Source organism: Nicotiana tabacum, chromosome 2, assembly GCF_000715075.1.
Source record: "Nicotiana tabacum cultivar K326 chromosome 2, ASM71507v2, whole genome shotgun sequence".
NCBI classification, from domain to species: Eukaryota; Viridiplantae; Streptophyta; class Magnoliopsida; order Solanales; family Solanaceae; genus Nicotiana; species Nicotiana tabacum.
The window spans coordinates 114601108-114620667 of NC_134081.1; the positions used below are offsets into that span (position 1 = coordinate 114601108).

General features: G+C 37.7%; 2 protein-coding genes across 2 annotated transcripts; one reads left to right on the forward strand and one right to left on the reverse strand.

Annotated features, from left to right (window-relative positions):
* Positions 1–1805: 1805 nt before the first annotated feature.
* On the reverse strand, positions 1806–6934 carry LOC107818685 (DNA-directed RNA polymerases II, IV and V subunit 11). Its single transcript, XM_016644722.2, has 5 exons — positions 6776–6934; positions 6614–6703; positions 6420–6498; positions 4390–4485; positions 1806–2178 (listed from the first exon to the last, which is right to left on the reverse strand). The coding sequence occupies exons 1-5, from the start codon at positions 6826–6828 to the stop codon at positions 2146–2148; spliced, it is 351 nt and encodes a 116-aa protein (XP_016500208.1). The 5' UTR covers positions 6829–6934; the 3' UTR covers positions 1806–2145.
* Positions 6935–8712: 1778 nt separating this feature from the next.
* LOC107818684 (uncharacterized) lies at positions 8713–19553 on the forward strand. The gene is made up of 5 exons (XM_016644721.2): positions 8713–8972; positions 9093–9165; positions 10336–10400; positions 18588–18694; positions 19159–19553. Exons 1-5 carry the CDS (start codon positions 8838–8840, stop codon positions 19358–19360), a joined length of 582 nt encoding a protein of 193 aa, XP_016500207.1. The 5' UTR covers positions 8713–8837; the 3' UTR covers positions 19361–19553.
* The last annotated feature ends 7 nt before the right edge of the window (positions 19554–19560 follow it).

Sequence of the window (19560 nt, forward strand, 5' to 3'; positions counted from 1 at the left end):
AAAAAAATCAAATTCCTAGCATCTTATTCTTTAGTAACGAAATAAAAATCTACACAAACTCACAAAAGCATATAGAGATATCTGAAACTTTAGAACTTACTGTAATTTTATGGTGAATTTTGGACGAGAAAGTTGAATTCTGAACTTAGACAAAAAGTTTGAAATCGGAAGAGAAGCTGCTGCAATTTTGGACGATCACAACAATTCTCTGCACGTAAGTTTGCACGTAAGTTTGAGCTGCTGCTGATCGTGAATAAGGAGCGTATGTATTAGCGAAATCCTATATAGCAGAAGGGTATTTTCGTCCAGGCGAGTAAAAGTTTATTAAAGCAGTGGCTAAAGACTAAATATATTTAAAACAATGGCTTAAAAATAAATACATGTGTTATTACTGGCTATCTGTGCACATCGCCCTAATAAATATGGAGCACTTCATATTCTATTAAATATCATATCACGTAAGAGAATCCCAAATATTTCTAGATATTTTTAAAGAAAATTCTATATAAAATCTTAAAAATATATATAAAAATTATTTATTTATATGTCGGTTTGGTTTGGGTTTTTTTACTCAATACCAACCCAAATCAAACCAAACTTAGTCGGGTTTTTTAATTTGTTTGGTTTGACTTTTCGGTTTGGTGCAATTTTCCGGTTCGGTTTGTACACCCCTACTATAGAGTACATGAATAGAAAGAATTAACACTAAAGTTTTGGAATTTACTAGTCAAATAAAGATCTTGGTTATAAGAAAAGGCTGTGCAATAAATTTCAAATTTCTCCAAGTTTGAGTTGAGTGTGGACTATGGACTATAAGATGGCTACATTAGCAAGAAGGGTTAATTTTTGAAAAACTACCAACTAAGATGATTTCCTTTTTTTTCTTTTCATCAAATAAGATGATTTCATAACTCTTTAATTTATAGACTACCAAGTACCTATATATTCAAACAAATTACATGCTAACTACGAACCAAAAAGATAAGATATAACGATGACATCTACTTCATTTGAAATATTGTTTAGATAAACTTGACAAGAAATTACACCCAACGATGAAAATGAAAGATCTTGATTTTTTGACCCCGTCAAATCTTTAATGTGGTCAAAAGTATTTCCCATGGGTCAAGCGAAGAGCAACACTTGTTAAACTTGAAGTTTCGCCTATAGGACAAGCGGAATCCAAAAATCAATATTGGCTCGGAGTGTCCTATTTGTGCAAATCACCCAAAACATGAGGTGTTCACAAATTTGTGGGCCTAGCTGTTTGGGCCTTAATAATTTGCCCAATGACGCAAAGACACTGCTCACTCAATATTGGACTTTTTTTTCATGAACATGAACCATTCTCAAACTTGTTAGCTTTAGCCCATTTTATGTTACAAGGCAGATAAATAGTTTTGCTTGTTGGTAGGAAGACACCGGTCATTCTTGTACATAGTGGTTGAGATAGTCCTCTCAATTCCACTAGGTCGAGAGTTCAAGGCTGGTAGGAGAAGGAGAAAGAGAAGAAAATGAGGTATTCAAAAATACCTCTTTTTTCTTTCTTTTTTTTTGCTTTTCTCTAACATTATTTTCTGTCCTCTTATGTAGGAGCACTTTTATTTTTTGGATTGTAAAACGTTGAAACTTGATTAAAAGGTAATAGTTGTAAGATAATTAAAAATCAAACTAAACCAAAAAGATACTAAATGCGTGCCAAAGGTCCTGATATCAGCTTTGCTGATCACCTATAAGAGAACCTTATTGGTTTACTCTAAACAAAAGATTAGAGAGGAAAAAAAATGAAGACGAAGAGAAGCAACTTGACTTTACCTGTACTTTGTATATCGATATAATTTCTACATATTTCCATCTCTATTACGACATAAACATTGAGTCTGATGCAAAAGATAATGTTGAAGAAAAGATCCAAGACAAAGAGGGTACTTCTCAAGACCACCAGAAATAAACTTGAGGCATACAGTAGACCTTCAAAGTACAAGTCAACTTGCCAATATTGAAAGCAAATAGTTTAAATCGAAGCCTGAGCTACTGCCCAAGCCAAACTGTAGTTGCTGGTTGAACATACATACAGATGAAGACTTGAACTAGGAAACTGTACGAGGCACCATTGTTTAGAACCAAACATCACTGTCGAATGGCTTAAAAGTTATTCGAGTGCTTGGCCAATTCGCCCTACAATCAAGAGAACAAACTAAGCATCATAATATGAACGAGCACAGAAATGTTTCAAGTAAAAATTTCACATGTCACCATGCAAAAATGAAAATGCAAAATCTGATGCATGGACAAAACCTGATACAAGCCAATAGAGTGACTTCAAAACTTATGAGCTGGACGCTCTTTTCAGCCCATTTATAAAGCTTCTTCTTCCCGAAGAATTCAGACTCTCCAAATATTAAGTAGGTCAAATATATGAAACAATATTTTCCCATACAATGACCAGATAGACCAGGCTATTACAAAAGCAAAAGGGTGATATGGAAAAAACACAAAGAAAAAAAGAAAAAGGAAAATGAAGATAGCGTCCCCTGACGATGGTGTCTGATTCTGCAACAATAGCATCAGCTAAACGGGCAACCCGGTGCACTATGCGCGGGGTCCGGGGAAGGTAGAGAAGTGAATCAGCTAGAGAAGTGAATAAGCAACCCCTCTCCATAACTGAACTGAGGAGACTAGACCATATCTAAAGATAATTTTTGGCTTGTTTTTAAGCTTCCCTAGGATTGTTTGTGGATGAGATTCCTATTCTAATTAGTGATAGCAGGGTTAGGGTTCACTCATGTTCACTATTTAGCTTTCACCCTGCTCATGTTTTTTTAATCAACAAACAGTTTGTGATTAGAGAATCAAAGATAAAAGGTAAAGAACTAATTTCACTTTTGTTTTCTTTCTTCTAATATCCAAACTTCACAAAACAAATTCTTCATTGATCCTCTCAAATCGCATGTCAAGAACCTCTCACATGGTTGAATTATAGCTTAATAGCCAAGGACACATCTTAAATCACCTCTCTCTACTTTCTCTCTCTAGAAACTCCCCCGAGTTAGAAGGCTTAGGTTAGTATCAGACTAGCCAGTGCATCTTCCCCTGGCGACAGCTCCCATTCACTCTCTATTTCAGCTCTCTCCTGCAACTAGATTCAATAAGCTCTCTTCTGTCTAACTATTGTCATGGTAGATCTAGAGATAAATTATCGTTTTGTTCAATCTTCCTGTTTATATGGCTAGATTTTGAAGATTCTCATAGTTAAATGTTGTAGAAGAAAAAAAGGTGGCCAACAAAGAGGATTTTTTACCTCTCCTCTTTCATCATTTTGACCTTTTCGTATGTTCTGCAATGGAGTCTATAAATATTGTTTGTCTTTCCTATGACATCAATGACCAACAAGTAAAGCAAGTGGTTGGAGAACGACAATCCAGTCCATGGTCACCGCTTTTCAGTTCTCAAAGTTTCAAGACCTATGGGGCTTTTCCCAGGGGTAATTGAGCAGCTTATGGACAGGCTCACTGTTAGCAAATAAGTGGAGTCCCCCTTTAATAGCAATGCGGAAAGGAGAAAAAGGTAACTGGTATGTTTTTTTTGCTCAAGGGTTTATAACTTTTTGGATCATTAGGTGGCAAAAGAGAAGACAATCATGGCGAGACTAAACTGAGCATGACGGTGCTTGAAAAGGAAAGGAAAAAGTAGGGAGATTCTTTGAGTGCAAGCTGTCCCCTCAAGAATTTTCAACCAGGAGAATTGTCATAGGACCTAGCTGTCCATTTTGAGAAGTATTAAGGAACTCTAGAAGAATAGCCATCACTTTACAATCTCTCATTTCAGTTTTTAAATTCAGTTTTAAATCAGTGTCAAGTTCGAGGCAAGAAACTGTAAGAGCTTCAGTATAAGAGCATATCTAACAGGTTATCTTCCCTACCATTTATTGTATCTCAAGAAGAAGGTAAAGAAGCTTAAACTCTAGATGCTTTCAACACTTTGCGTCCATCCCGTGTAGAACCATAGTATTTCATATAAAAAATAAAGAAAACACTACATAAAAGATTTTTAATTAATGCTTCATCTTAAGTACTGAAGAATGAGAACCATAACTAATCCAACCAAAAAATGAAAAGGAAATAAGTACTAAAGAACCATACACTTTTTCAAGTAAAAGGTAACCTTGCAAAAATAAAACTGGATTATCTTAGATTTTCCAAATATTTAAAACTTCCTAAGTACACATTTTAACTCTTTTGATTTTTTTCTTCATATGACAATCAAACATTATTGAACATCTTGAAATCCGAAGCCAGAAATGATGCCTGCATTGATGCTGGTAACATATTATAGTACATAGACAATATCTACTTGAAACAAGCTAGAGAAATTAAAAGATAACTGTACCTCGAACTGATTCTTTAGATGATCAAGTTCCTTATCAAGATCGTTTATAGCCTGGTTATATGCCTGCATAGGTGAGGACTGGCTTGTTGTTTGAATCTACAAATCAAACAAAGCAATAGGTCAAATCCACAGAGATCAAAGTGCATTAAACAAACAAGATTGCAGTAAAACATCATAGTATCCAACAGACAAATTAGAACCTAAAGAGATTCTATACAAGTCCACAAGAAATACAGCGGAAACAATAATGCAGAAGACATGATTGCTTTGGCAGCAACCATTTCAGGACATACACCCCTGAACAGGGAAAATATTCACAATTTTTTTTCATTCTCAAAAAAGAAAGATTCTATTCTTCCTACACTACGAAAGAAAATACAACCTTGAAATCTTATAACTCAGAAACTCTGAAAGATGAGTATATAGTGAAGACCTAACAAATCAAATAAGCTACTAACAGAAACTATATAAACTAACAAATGAAAAACTCAACCACCAGGACTGCAAGACTAACAACCTATTATCTAATCAACTGACAACTATTTCCTACTATTCCATTAATATGCTTAAAATTAAACAAATAGCGGACAGCACACTGTAATAAATGGAGGTGGTTAATTCTCTAAGGTAACTGCTCTAGTCGCCCTCTAGCAAAAGAAGCAGTTGCATGTTATATATGATTTGGTGTGGGGGGAAGTGATTTGCCCGGATTTTGTATGGTCTATCAGGAATGGCTTTGCTGGTTGGCTCTAGTAGACTTCCTACGCAATAGGAGACATTATATTGATTTTTTTTTTTATATATATAGGGACATTCTAGTGATTTTCTTTTTCTGTTTCTTTTGTATATTTCACCAGATTGTAGCTTTACAACTCTTTTACTCATCGTTGTTTATGTGAGTAATTCAAAAACCAACAAATCATTATTTTCGTTTGACTTATGACCGACCTACAACCTTAAATCTTGTCTTGTCACATGTAATACATGATTTTTGTAGTCTATTCGCAGTCATCTAAGACCCGCTCAAAATATTCCATTTGAATTTAACTCCTCTTTTATTAGTTGTTAAAGTCATATTCAAGGTGCAAGATAGCACAAGGAAAGTCTTGAGGCGTGAAAGCTTCTACAGGAATGAGGAAAAGGAGTCAAAGAATCTTTTTAACTGTCAATAATTGTATTTTTTTTTTTTGCTACTCACTTCTCAGTTTGAAATCTAAATTGGGCATTTCTGCAGAGGAATATCCACCAAAGCGATCAACTAGCTGGAAAACCATACACTAGGTATTTGCACTTAGCAAGCACTGAAAATGTAACCGTATTACTTTCCTTTCGGGGCACTGAAATTGCCCTTCCAATTTACTATACTAAATGCATGACACATCTTTCCAGCTTCCATAGCTTTATTTTCCCACCCCAATCAATTCAGCTTCTTCAACTACTCTTATAAGTAATAGGAGTGTGTTTTTATCTAGTGAATACAATCCTATCTTTCTCGTATTCATTCTTGTTTGTGAATACTCACTGCCCTTCTTCCCGTTAGGTACGCCTTAGAAAATAACTAGCTTGACTTGTGCATCTTGCTATCCTTTGTGAGCAATACAACAAGCTATGCCATTTCCTAGTTGCTCCAAGCCATCTTTTTTTTTTGTTGTCGTACTCACAATTATCACATAAAAAACTATACACAGTTGTCTTACTTTAAGGGGTTATTTGGTTCAAAGAGAAGTTATGTAGGGATTAGTTATGTTGAGATTTTGTTGAATGTTTAAGATATATTGCTAATACCCGCATTGTTATTCCACATCCTAAATAATACATACATTCCCGCATAGCTTCTACAAGTATTATTTATTTATGAGGGAAAACAAACTAGTAATTAATCAATGTACTAAACAATGCAGAGTTTTATAGCGTGATTAATTCCCATACGAACCAACCAAACGAGCACTTAAACGCAATGCAATTATACGAGCAAAAAAACACACAAAAAGCTGAAGAAAGGGGCACAAACAAGAGAATATATTACTAACCCTGAGCAAGATTTTGTACTGAAGAGGATGAGGCAACTTGTACCCAGCAAATAATACATTCTCATCCCTATGCAGTTGCCTGTTACGTTCAATAATCATGTGAATATTACCAAAAAATCAGGGTCTTTACAGAAAGAATGAAACTTTAATAGAAATAGAGAAAAAAAAGAGCAATCAAAAGTTGTGTAATTTACATGCGAAGAATGTTGCCGATAGTGTGTTCCTCTCTTTCAATGGTGAAAGTAGCTGCATTTATAATCTTTGTGTCTCTCTCGTACGAAACCCTAAATAAATTAAAGAAAATTGTTAACCCATTTTGCAACTAACACTATAAAGTGAGAAAACAGAGTAGTTACTTCTTAACGCCCTCAGGAACGACAAATCGTTCGTAACGATCTGGAGCATTCATCTTTCCCTCCTATTCTTCTTCGTCTTCAACAATACAATTCAATTTCAGCGGCACCTGAATATGTGGGGAAACAACATGTTGGAGAAACTAAAAAGTAAAATGACAAAAATGATCACTTATGTTTTGGAGTAAGTTAAAAATAGTCCCCTAAATATCCGCTTGAATAATTTTGGTTCTTTATTTTTACCGAAAGTGAATAGTTTTGATACCCATTAAATATTTAACAAACTTTAACTGTTTTAAATTATGGCAAATGGCCAAATATACCCCTCTATTTTCGAAAATGGTCTAATAATAATTCTCGTTATACTATTGGATTATCTATACCCCTGCATTCATACTTTGGATTTAAATATACCCTTCATTTAAATGGAGGGACACGTGTCATTGTCTTGTCAGTCAATTCTAAATATCTCCCAATTAATTAAAAAGATCCATTATCCATACCCGAAAAATATTTTTTTTATAAAAATGGAAAAAACTAAAAAATATTTTTACTAAAAACTGAAAAAAAATGAAAATAATTTTTTTTTTCAGTTTTTACAAAAATCTGCTTTTAAAAAACTGAAAAATATTTTCTAAAATAATATATTTGTAAAAACTGAAAAGTAATTTTCTAAAGTAATTAAAAACTGAAAAAAATAAAATATTTTAAACAAAAAACTGTTTTTTTTAGTTTTTAATTGCTTTAGAAAATTATTTTTTAATTTTTTTTTCAGTTTTTATAAAAATATTATTTTAGAAAATATTTTTCAGTTTTTTTTAAAGAAATCTTTTTGTACAAACTGAAAAAAAAATATTTTCGTTTTTTCAGTTTTTAGAATTTTTTTTCAGTTTTTACAAAAAAAATTGCTTCAGAAAATTAATTTTCAGCACTTTTTTTTCCAGTTTTTTCAAAAATATTGTTTTAGAAAATATTTTTCAGTTTTTTCTAAAGCAGTTTTTTTGTAAAAACTGAAAAAAAATATTTTCCTTTTTTTTAGTTTTTAGTAAAAATAGTTTTAGTTTTTTTCAGTTTTTACAAAAAAAATTGCTTTAAAAAATTACTTTTTGGGTATGATTAATGAGTCTTTTTAATTAATTAGAAGATATTTAGAATTGACCAACAGGACTGTGACACGTATCCCCCGTTTAAATGAGGGGTATATTTAAACCCAAAGTATGACTGCAGGGGTATAGATAACCCAATAGTATAACGAGAGGTATTCTTAGACCATTTTCGAAAATAGAGGGGTATATTTGGCCCTTTATCGTTTAAATTAAAAAAAATTAGCAATCGGGATTATAACTATAATTTTATATATTTTTATTTCTTTAAGTTAATAAAACAAGTCACACTGGATATGCTGATATATTATTCGAAAAATTAATCAAGCACTAACGAAATGCGCAAAGAACAATTGGAGAAATATTTGTGTGTCATATTTTTTACATGGAGGAGAATGTATCAAAGGGGCTGGATACAAGTTGGGGTATAAAGTATATATTGAGCCTTTTCAAGATATTATACTTATCAATAATTGAACATATCGTTTATTAATATTACAAATGACTCCAAGCTAATCGCAAATAGGCAAAAGTTTGTTAATTATATGCAAAATTTTATTGTTAATTATACGCAAATGAAATCCTTCTTAGTGAGAAATCAATAAATCTTAGTGGCATGAGTACAATTTTCACTAATAAACAATCCCATTTTTGTTATTTTTCCCACAATCCTAATTTAAAAGAAGAAAAATATGCGAAAAAGATGAAGCCAAATCTGAAAAGTTGAAATATACGGCCCAGATGCATTATTCTTAGCCGAACCCTAAATTGACGGCTCCTATTCAAGTGGACTTTGCCCTTTCCACAAGTTGCTGTAGAGTGAAGACAACTCTAGGCAATTAACATTAATAACCTCAAACTTAACTGTATCCCAAATTCCCACCCGCCAAAGTTAGTACGAAGAAACAAAACCCATTTCTCCTAAAATTTGCAATCTAAAATTGCAAAATTTGGTGGGAGCCATGTATATGTACAGAGGTCTGCAGCGGTTTAGAACCTCTGGCTCCTCAATTATTAACCGTTTTACTGTACCTCAGTTGAAAAGAAAAGCTTCTAATTCTTGGTCTGCTATCCAGGACACTTATTATTCAACAAAGGTACAATCTTTTACTTTTTTTTGACTTTTATTGAAGTTGTTTCTTTTTTCACAAACACATTTAATCGTGGAAATATAATTTCGTTTTTTTGTGTGGGTATATGATGTTATTGGGGAATAGGATATATTCGAGAGGCATAAGGTGGTGTTTACAATCTCGACGTCTATAGCATCAGTTGCTACAGCATGGTTCGGTAAGTTTATTGTATGGTTTTGTCCTCACCGATTTTTCATTACCTTGCTTGCCAATTCTCTTGTTGAAGATTTGGGTATTTCAGTTATGAAATTTTATGTCGTTTTTCATTTTTTGTATTATGAATAGCCACCCGAAAAGGTTTTGATGTGTAAGAGAATAGTTATTCTTTATCTTATATGGTGTTACTGACAAAATTCTTTTGAACTAGAGGGATGTTTGGAGAGTCTAATTCATTCTATTCATAATATACACTGCTCGAGCCTCGTTATATAGGAAGTGGTGCCACTTGCAATGCAGCATAACTAACTGTTTTTGTGGCCAAAATTATCTACTTTACTAATCTACCTACCGGAACGGATTGATTAACGAGAAGAACTTCAGCTACTTAATAGTATCAACTACAATGTCTTATTAATTTTAAACAGTAAATGCTAACCGTCCAATGTAAAGTTGCAAGCATAATGTCACCATCATGCTTGCAACTTGAAATGCATTCTGCTTTCCAACGTGCTCATCTTTTAATTAACTCATATAATTTCTCCATTTCCTGACAAATGAATATATGTCTATTGACTGTATAAACACTGTTAAAATTTTGATTTTTAATAAATCGAGCTGAGTGCGAGCATACTTGAGTGTTTTCTCCAATATGCGAGAAGTGCTGATCCATTGAATATGGCTTAATAATAAGTTTTGATATCCTGCCGATGTGGGATAATGTTATTTCACATTAATTGATCAGCTGACAGTTGAGTGAATGAGATATTAAAGGTTGGTTATCAGACATGCTCATATGACCTATCTGCTAGAATGTGTAAAGTAACTTTTTCACTCTAACATCACCGTGTCTGGCTTTGCAATTCTTTGATGGCTTGTTGCTTCTCGTATATATATTCACAGAGCACCATTTCATTAAAGGTGTCAAGTTTGTTTTTTTGCAAGAGTTTCTCCCTCGTCTGCTTATATGGTATGCTATCTGGGTTTGAACCCTTTCTATATTGTGAATTGTTTGGTGCAAAAATTGGATTTTTCTTTAGGATTATCTGGTGAAAACATGCTAGAAGTGCATGCATTTAATCTCTTGTTCATTGTATATTTATATTGGCTACTTTCCTTTCCCTAGATACTTTTGGAATGCAATATTCAAGCGGATCTCAAACTTTTGCAGGTTATACTTTACGACACGTTCATCAATCAAGAGTTGACCATCGTCTTGAATCTATAGAGAAAGCTGTAAGTTCTCATTGCAGAACAATGTTGTCCCACGGTTATTTTTCTAGCCTTTTCTGTTCGAAAGAATAAGCTGCGTACTACACAAAGGGGATTTGTTTGGAGTGCTATACAGGAAGGGTGGGTGGGGTGGGGGGGTTAACTTGTGTTCATAGGTTGTGTAGAGAGGAATGATCCAGTCTAGACTTTAGAATGGAGTAAGTTCTTTTAGATAAAGCAATAATTTATTAATGTGGGAAAACGCCCTTTATACGAAAAAGTAAAGAACATACACAAGTATAATTCTCTAAGAAAGCTACCAAATTACTAAACTGACAGAAATCTCGTGGGTGCACCAAAAGTTAGGCAAAACACGAAAACCAGCTCTCAACCGTACAGATTGATTTTCTACCCCTTCAGAATTCCTTTCCCTCTGAGTACCCACATAAGAGCCAAATGAGTTGACATCCCATGCTCTGCGCCTCCTTCCTTCTTCTGAAAACAGCTATGTATCAAGTTCTTGACTGTTTATTGTAGCTATGAAAACCTAGCTATGCATCACCGTATTCTAACCAGTTCAACTCTGTTCACCACGGCCTACTTACTACCTCACAGTCCAGTTGCAAGTGATCCACATCTTCTCCTGATCGTTTGCACATGAAGCACCAGTTGACACATGTTGTCTTCCTTCCCATTTAGAATCACGCCCTTCTTTGTTGTTATCCACGTGAAAAAACATACTTCTATCAATATTCTGTGAATCCAAATTGATAGATTTAAGAACTGTCGTCCTAATAGAACTTTACCAGAAAAGATCCGCTTGCCTTTCTGTTCACTTCCATGTTCCAAGTGTCCTACTATGCATGTCTTATGTCATGCTTATAGAATGATTCCATCAAGTTTAAGAATATAACTGTCTTCCGTCTTATAAATTCCTTTTGAACCTCAAGTTCCAAAGAACTCAGGCATGGTCTGCTCTGTAGATATGATAGATGTAGTCATCTCCTTCTGGCTCCATATGTTATAGATACTTGCGAAGACAACTCTCAGTTTGTCGTTGCCACATTGCTTGTGCTTCCAAAAAAACTAATTAAATTTCCCATTCAACATTAAAATTGATGTTTTTTTGATAAGGTAAATTGTATTAATAAAAAGGGAGAAAAAACTCGCGTGTACAAGAAGTATACCAAAAAGTAGAGAATTTACATCAAAACATGATTCTCTACAAAAGACGCCCAATCTTCTACACAAGTAGGGGCTATATGAGTGCACCAAAAAGCGATCAAAGATAAAAGACTATTCTTAAGATGTGAAAAAGGAGACTCAATCCCCTCAAAAGCTCTCCTATTTCTCTCCCCCAAACTATCCACATGAGAGCTAACGGGGCGAATTTCCACGCCTTTTGCTTGCTTCTTCTACGGAAACCGGCCCAGCTATATAACATTTCCTTTACAGTGCTTGGCATCACCCATTGAACACCAAAAAGATTCAGGATTGCCCTCCACAAATCCGAGGACACATGGCAATGCAACAAAAAGATGATCAACTTCTTCCCCTGAGCTTTTACACATGTAGCACCAACTAACAAGTGTAATTCCTCTCTTTCGCAGATTTTCAGCAGTCAAGATCACTCCCCTCGCCGCTAGCCATGCAAAGCCTTCGTAGGTGCCTTAGGAATCCAGATCGAGGAGTATGGAAAAGTAGCCTCCTCTCTCACCAATGGTAAAAGGACTTTACGGTGAACAAACCATCGCCACGCAACCCCCTCTCTAAGAATCACAAGATGGATGGGACCTGTTTTGCACATATAGCCGTGCCAGCAAATCTTGAAGCTCTGCAATCTCCCAATCTTGCATGTTCCTTCTAAATGAGAGGTCTCATACTACCCCCCTTCATGCTCATTGCGAATCTGTTGGACCATCAATTCCTTCTGGTTTGAAACTCTGAAGACGTGGGGGAAAAAGACCCTCAGAGTATCCTCTCCACACCACCTGTGATTCCAAAAGTTGATTCTCCTTCCATCTCCTACCCTGTAAGTGATGTTGCCATTGAAGGCTTCCCAATTCTTCATGATACTCCTCCACATGCCACACCCGAAAGGTGCTGTGATTGCCTTGGTCCTCCAACCCCCTCTCGTGGAATCGTACTTTTCTACTATGACCTCCCTCCATAGAGCATGCTCTTCCACCCCGAATCTCCACAGCCACTTCCCCAACAAAGTCTGTTGATTACCCTAAGATCTTTTACTCCAAGTCCACCCTACATCTTTGATGAAGTGACTGTCTGCCAATTCACTAGATGGAACTTTCTAGTTCCATCTGCCGCATCCCAAAGAAAATTCCTTTGAAGCCGCTCCAGTTACTCTCACGCTCACAGGAGCTTGCAACAGGGACAAGTAATAGGTGGGCATACTCGATAAAGTGCTTTTAATAAGCACTTCCTTACCGCCTTTTGACAAGTATTGTTTCTGCCAGCCTGCTAATCTTTTTTCAACCATTTCAATCACTGGATTCCAAACCGTAGTATCCTTATGCGAAGCGCCCAATGGGAGACCCAGGTAAGTAGTGGGAAGAGAGCCCACCTTACATATGAGAACATGAGACAAAGCATCGATATTGGCAACCTCACCCACCGGGAAAATCTCACACTTGCCGAGGTTAATTTTGAGTCCTGATACTATCTAAAACCACTGCAGGACCTGCTTCAGGTAGGTCAACTGATCCATATCGGCATCAAAGAAAAACAGGGTGTCATCCGCAAAAAGCAAATGAGAGACTTTTCGGGCACTGAGCACCCCGATCGGAGCTGAGAATCCTCTCAAGAAGCCTCCGCCCCCTGCAAGATCCATCATTTTACTCAGAGCATCCATCACTAGAATGAATAGCATGGGGGATAGGGGGTCACCTTACTTGAGACCTCTGGAGCTGCCAAAGAAACCACACGGACTATTATTAACCAGGATAGAGAATCTGACTGAGGAAATGCAGAACTTGATCCATCCCCTCCATCTTACCCTAAACCCCATCCGCATCATAATGAAATCCAGGAACTCCCAATTGATATGGTCGAAAGCCTTCTCAAGGTCCAACTTGCACAGTAAGCCGAGTTCTCTATTTTTCCTTCTAGAGTCTACAAGTTCATTTGCCACCAAAGCAGCGTCCAAGATCTGCCTACCTCCCACAAACGCATTCTGGGGGACGAAACAGACACGTCAAGAACCTTCTTGAGTCCGTTGGAGAGCACTTTAGAAATAATCTTGTAAATGCTCCCCACGAGACAATAGGCCTGTAGTCTCTGATACAAGATGCACCTTCTTTCTTAGGCACAATAGTAATAAAAGAAGCATTGATACTTCTCTCGAAAACACCATTCACATGGAAGTATTCAATGGCTTCCATCAACTCTCCCTTAATGGTGTCCCAACAGAGCTGGAAGAAGGTCAAGGAGAAACCGTCAGTCCCGGGGGCCTTATCACCAGCACAACTCGACACAGCCTCGTGCACCTCCTCCTCCTCGAAAGCCCTTTCTAGCCACTCACTGTCTCCCTCCCCTATGTGGTTGAACTCTATTCTCCCCAAATTAGGCCTCCAACTAACTTCCTCTTCGTGTAAGTTCTCATAAAACCCCACTATCACCCGTTTTACCTCCTTCTCTCCCTCAATCCTCACCCATCCACAACTAAGGAATTTATGAAGTTTCTCCTTCGATTTGCGACCGCAACCCTGTGAAAAAACTTGGTATTCGAATCCCCCTCCTTTAACCAGAGCGCCCTCGATTTTTGCCGCCAACTAGTCTCCTGAGCTATTGCTGATTCGACTATTTCTCTCTTAACCTCTCCCAATCTCGCTTTCTCAAATTTATCTAGCTCCCTCGCCCCTTCCCCTCTCTAATTCCCCCAATTCATGCATAAGCTCCCTCATTTTAACCTCTACCCTCCCAAAAATCTCCTTATTCCACCTAATAATATCTCCCTTGAGCAATTTAAGTTTCTTCGAAAAGACGGAATGAAGGTGACCTGATACCCTGTAGCTTGTCCACCATTCTTTCACTTTGTCACCAAATCCTAGCACTTTCAACCACATGTTCTCGAATCGGAAAGGAGCACGCACCCCCTCCCTCTGCATCCATCTAGCAAGATAGGCAAATGATCCGAAGTCAGCCGAGGTAATGGAATCTGCAGCACATTCGGCACCAGCTCATCCCAGGAGGGCGATACCAGAAATCTATCAAGTCTAGACCTTGAGTTGGAATCCTCCGCCCTGGCCCAAGTAAACCTTTCCCCTGACAGAGGAAGATCAATGAGAAAGTGATCATTGATGAAGTCAGAAAACTCCTTCATGGCCCTCGAAATCAGACTACACACTAATCTCTCCTTCGGGAATCTAATAGTATTAAAGTCTCCCCCTAAAGCCCATGGAATGTCCCATTCCCCCATAACATTGGCCAGTTCCTCCCAGAAAGACACCTTGGACCCTTCTCCTACCGGTCCGTACACTCCCCCAAATCCCCACTCCACCCCACTCACTCTATCTTTGACAAGAGCTGCTAATGAAAAAACTGCCTTCTTAATCTCCTTTACCTCCAAGCTTCTATCATCCCACATAAGAAGAATGCCCCCGACACTTCCCGCTGCTGGGACCCAATCATATTTCACCCAACTACCTCCCCAGACACTCTTCACAATCGCATCCGACAAAACTTCCATTTTGGTCTCCTGAAAACAAACTAGGTTGGCACCCCACTCTCTAACTCCCACTTTGATGATGACCCTTTTGTTTGGGTCATTCATCCCCCTCACATTCCATGAAAGAATCTTAACTTCCATAAGTAACAATATCCCCCTTTTCCGCACCCCCCCAGCCAAGCTTCCTTCATTCCTGTCACACACCCGGCCCCTTCTCTGGTACACCACTATATCGCCTAAATTATTTTGCTTAATACCTTGACCCAACTCCCTCCCTGCACCATCATAAAAAGACTAACTCCCTCCCTGCACCATCATAAAAAAACTGTTGCTCAATCTCCCTCAACAGTTCTAGCACCCTATCTTCCTTCCCTTCAAAAGAAACACCTAAGAACTTCCCAAAGTTTAATAGTTTATCCTCTATCCAGAAGGACATATCCCCTCCTCCAATCCGTGACGAAATTGGACATGCATCTTCTGTATGAACCCTTTCCTTGCTCCTACCGGAGGAATACAAGACTATAGCATTGCTAGCAATAGGAACTTTAGGTGCCGGAAGGATCTCACCATTTCTTTGAGAGGCACCAACCTCTGAAATTAACATCCCGCTGCTATAGGAATGACCAGAAACGCCAGCAGGGTAGCGGGAAGGAAGAGAGCATGGAACCCTTGGCGGCATATTACTGGTCCGGCACTAACATCAATTGGGGCAGGCGCAACAATCTCCCCAGAAGAAGAAGGAGCCTGAAGTGTAACCTCAGCACAGCTAAGCACAGGAGAAGATGAGGGGGCGATGAAGCTGGGTCCATCAGAGGCGGGAGGCCGTGGAATAACACCACCAGCTTTAGCCGGTGCTGCCCCTGAAGCAGCGGCCATCGAAGAGGGGTGTAGGTCACTAGATCTCGGTGAAGAAATACCACCGTGTGAAGCACCATTGGCAGAAGAAGAAGGAGTGACTGATCCCATATGCTTAGGAGCCTTATCAGACGCAGCTTGAAATAATCTGGGCCCCTTAGGATCAATTCTAATAGAATTGGGAAAAGTTGCTGGGCCTATGTGTGGAGGCCCAGGCCTATACTTGCTGAAAACTTGCCCGACCCTATGATAATACCGGCCCATTCTGCCTTTCCAGCCCACATCACTAACCCAGGGGCATTTACGTCTTTTTCTCTTGATAAAATTTTGTCTTCTTCTCCCAAATTCAAACCCCCCGTCTCTTCTCGATCTAACGTCTGATTCCGGCTTAGTCCACTGATCTGGTGAGCCCTCCCCTCCCTTCAGAGACTGATTTCCCCTCCCCTCCCTTCTATTTGACCTTCCCTTTTCTCTCGCCACTATCACAGGCATAAAGATAGGGCGAAATTCAGGGCTCAACCAAACCCTATAACTCAAGTAGCCATCCTCCACCACAGTGGCCCCCTTTCCTCACCACAATCCTCACTCACGAGAGATCGTGTAGGCTGCAAGTGACATCAATAAAACCCTCACAGATTTTTCCAATCTTCTTGAATAGGTCAAGACACCAAAAGATGCACTGATGTTTCTACTGAAGTCTTCTTATCCCCCATGTTGTTCCAAATTAACTTCCTTTAAAGCCTCTCAAACTTTTAGATTTTAATAAACAGTGCATGCATAAGAGACATGTGATATGTTGGGATTCTCTTTGATGACAAGTACCTCTTTTGCTACCTTGTTAACCTTGTCTCAATTTTTTCTGTTATTGTTCTCAAATTTGCAGTCTTTATGTTATGCTCTAAGGGCAACCCTAATAAGTCACCAAAGGTGTCCCATTTTGCAATTAAACAGAGGTGCTAATTGTGCAATGCTGTCTACTTTTCCTACTGGAATAATCTCACTCTTCTTTAAATTAAGTCTCTATTCCTGATATTGCTTGGAAGTTGGAACCACAAAAACACCTGCTGCAGATATGTTAGTTAAGACATCTCAGCATCACAAATACAAAGATGTCATCTGCAAACAAAGATGTAACTTGGTTTAGAATAGAGTAGGATTAGTTGCAAATGTGGGTTGAGAATAATTCTTCGATAACATGCCCTTACAAATTAATGTAGTTAAAGACGTGAAGTTTGAAAATAAAAATTATTACCACCTAGAATTAATTGATAATCGAATATCTTGTTAAACTTCAAAGTCGTTCTTTTATAGCCCAGGACAATGGGAAGATGTGGCGCAGTTGTGTCTTCTTTGGATAATGTGTAAATAGAGACAAGAATTGGAATTTGATATGGACTCCATTCTTTAAGATTCAATTATTATTAAGCATGGCGTGGAGTACGGACTGGAGTGAATTAGTATTTTTTATGTTCCCCAGCTTGTGTACTCACCTCCCTAGCGGCCTATGGTGCAACCTACCTCCTAGAATACCTAGCATAAGTAACTCAGTGCTTTTTATAGGATTGTCAATGAGTGGGCATGCAGAACAGCAGAAGTACTAAGTGAGGGCTGGGCTGGCAAAGTAATCTGAAGATTACAAATGTCAAAGATTTGACCCATCAAGACTATCTATTTTTCTTCCATTAATCACTTCTTCTTGCTGCTTCATCGCTAATCTTGTTCTCTGTCTCCCTGCAACTATTATTTCTCCATTCATCTGTTTCTAGTTTGTTCTCGTACCTTTCTTGGTCACTCACTCGTTCTCCCACATCCTCCACCATCCCCACTTGTTTGCTTTCAATTTCTACAAATTGGTTGTACTTATCTATGAAAAATAAAAACAAAAATCCACGAACTAATTATCATAGATTATTTCCCCCATTGCTTTGGTTCATGGTAAAGGAAGTGCACCACGGAAATGGTAGGTAGACGTCATGAATTTGACTCTGCTGACTAAAAGTAGGAGGTTAGAGGGGCGGGCCCATGCTCCTACGAGTTCCAAAATCTGTGCACCAACTTGAGATTGGCCGGCTAACCCACATGGGTTTCTTTATTATCCCAACTTAAAAAGTTAGCATAGATTTTTGAGTAGTTGAACATCAATATATACGTCATTTTCCTGAGTATCCTTGTCAACATATTATTCAGCTCCAAAACAATCAGTGATTCCTTGTTGCTTGGCTAGATAATGTTCTTTCTAATAGGTTAGCTTAAGAAGTTTCATTTTCTGGACTCCGAAGGTCTGGCATTGTGTTCTGCAAATGGCAATAGAGTACCGAGATATTAATATTTCATGTGACTAATTTTAAATAACATGGAAAAGGGCAAAGAAGTCCTAACAAAAGAGAATTTGGGGATCGAGGCTGGGTGACACTTAAAGGGGGTAATGGGATAGGTTACAGAAGCTTCAGCTGGTGGGAGGATATGAGCAGAAGTCAATGGGTCCTCTCACGTGTTTGAAGCGGCTGATATGAGCTGAAGTCATTTGGGTCCTCTCACGTGTTCGGTCTTATTTTAGTAGCTTCTGTAGAGCACGTTGGTTTTCTTACGTGCCACGAGCAATTCTTTTGAATTTCGTTAATCCTTCTGTTGTTTATTGCATACTTTATGATATGACCTTTTCTATCTGGCAGATGAATAATAATTATCAAATTGAAGATCCTGAATTTAAGAAGCTTGTGTCTGGTTCAATTACTGTACCAGCTTGTGTTGCAACTGCTGGAACCACACTGATTATCGGGTTTGTGAATTTTTCTTCTGTTGCAGTTACCTTGTTCTTGCTTTGCTTTGTTCTTTTTTTTCTTCCCTATACGCAGCTGGTTAATTACAAATAAAATAGCTATGCTTCATGTAGTTTTCATTGCCTCATTCTACTTCTATTTTTTTCTACTTTTTTTCGTTGATGAAAAGCTGTCGTTACTTTCTTATTGTTTTCGGAAAACTGTCAAATTCAATAGTCTGACAAACAGAATCGCTTTCTGAATGTCCTTTAATGAGAGCAAAAGAACTTACCTGGGGAAAAGAAGACAGAATTTGTGTTAATTTCTTGTCTTATGATGGTAAACTGTTGAATTTCTTGGTCTACTTCCTGTACATTTGGTTTTATTAGCCATCATATTACCCAATTTTTACTTGCTGAATGCTAAGAGCTCAAAACCTGCTTCAATACGCCCTTTGATTTGCTTTTTGTGCCTTTGCTTTCAGGTATGGCTTGGGTTGGCGAGGTGGAAAATGGTACGCGAACAGAAAGTTTAGAAGGGAGCAGATGAAACTGTTGGGACAAATAAAACCTAAAAGATGGCCACTCAGGTTTTTACGACGATCACTAATAAAGCCTAAATCACCAGAAAATCTATTAACTGGATCAGAAGCATTGCCAAATGATGCATCTGTTTCCCACCGTTGAGGAGAAGTTCCTACCTTTGCTGACAAAATGAGTCACAATGGCAAAGTTTTTGGTCCTACCGATGTAATTACGAGTACAGATTAGCTTGTATAGTATTGCCAAATGTTCATAACTATTCTTATTTACAACTTCTGTTGGGATTTCTCTTTTTTTATTATCAACCAGGCTCACAGTAACTTTATTCATAATCAAAGAGCAAT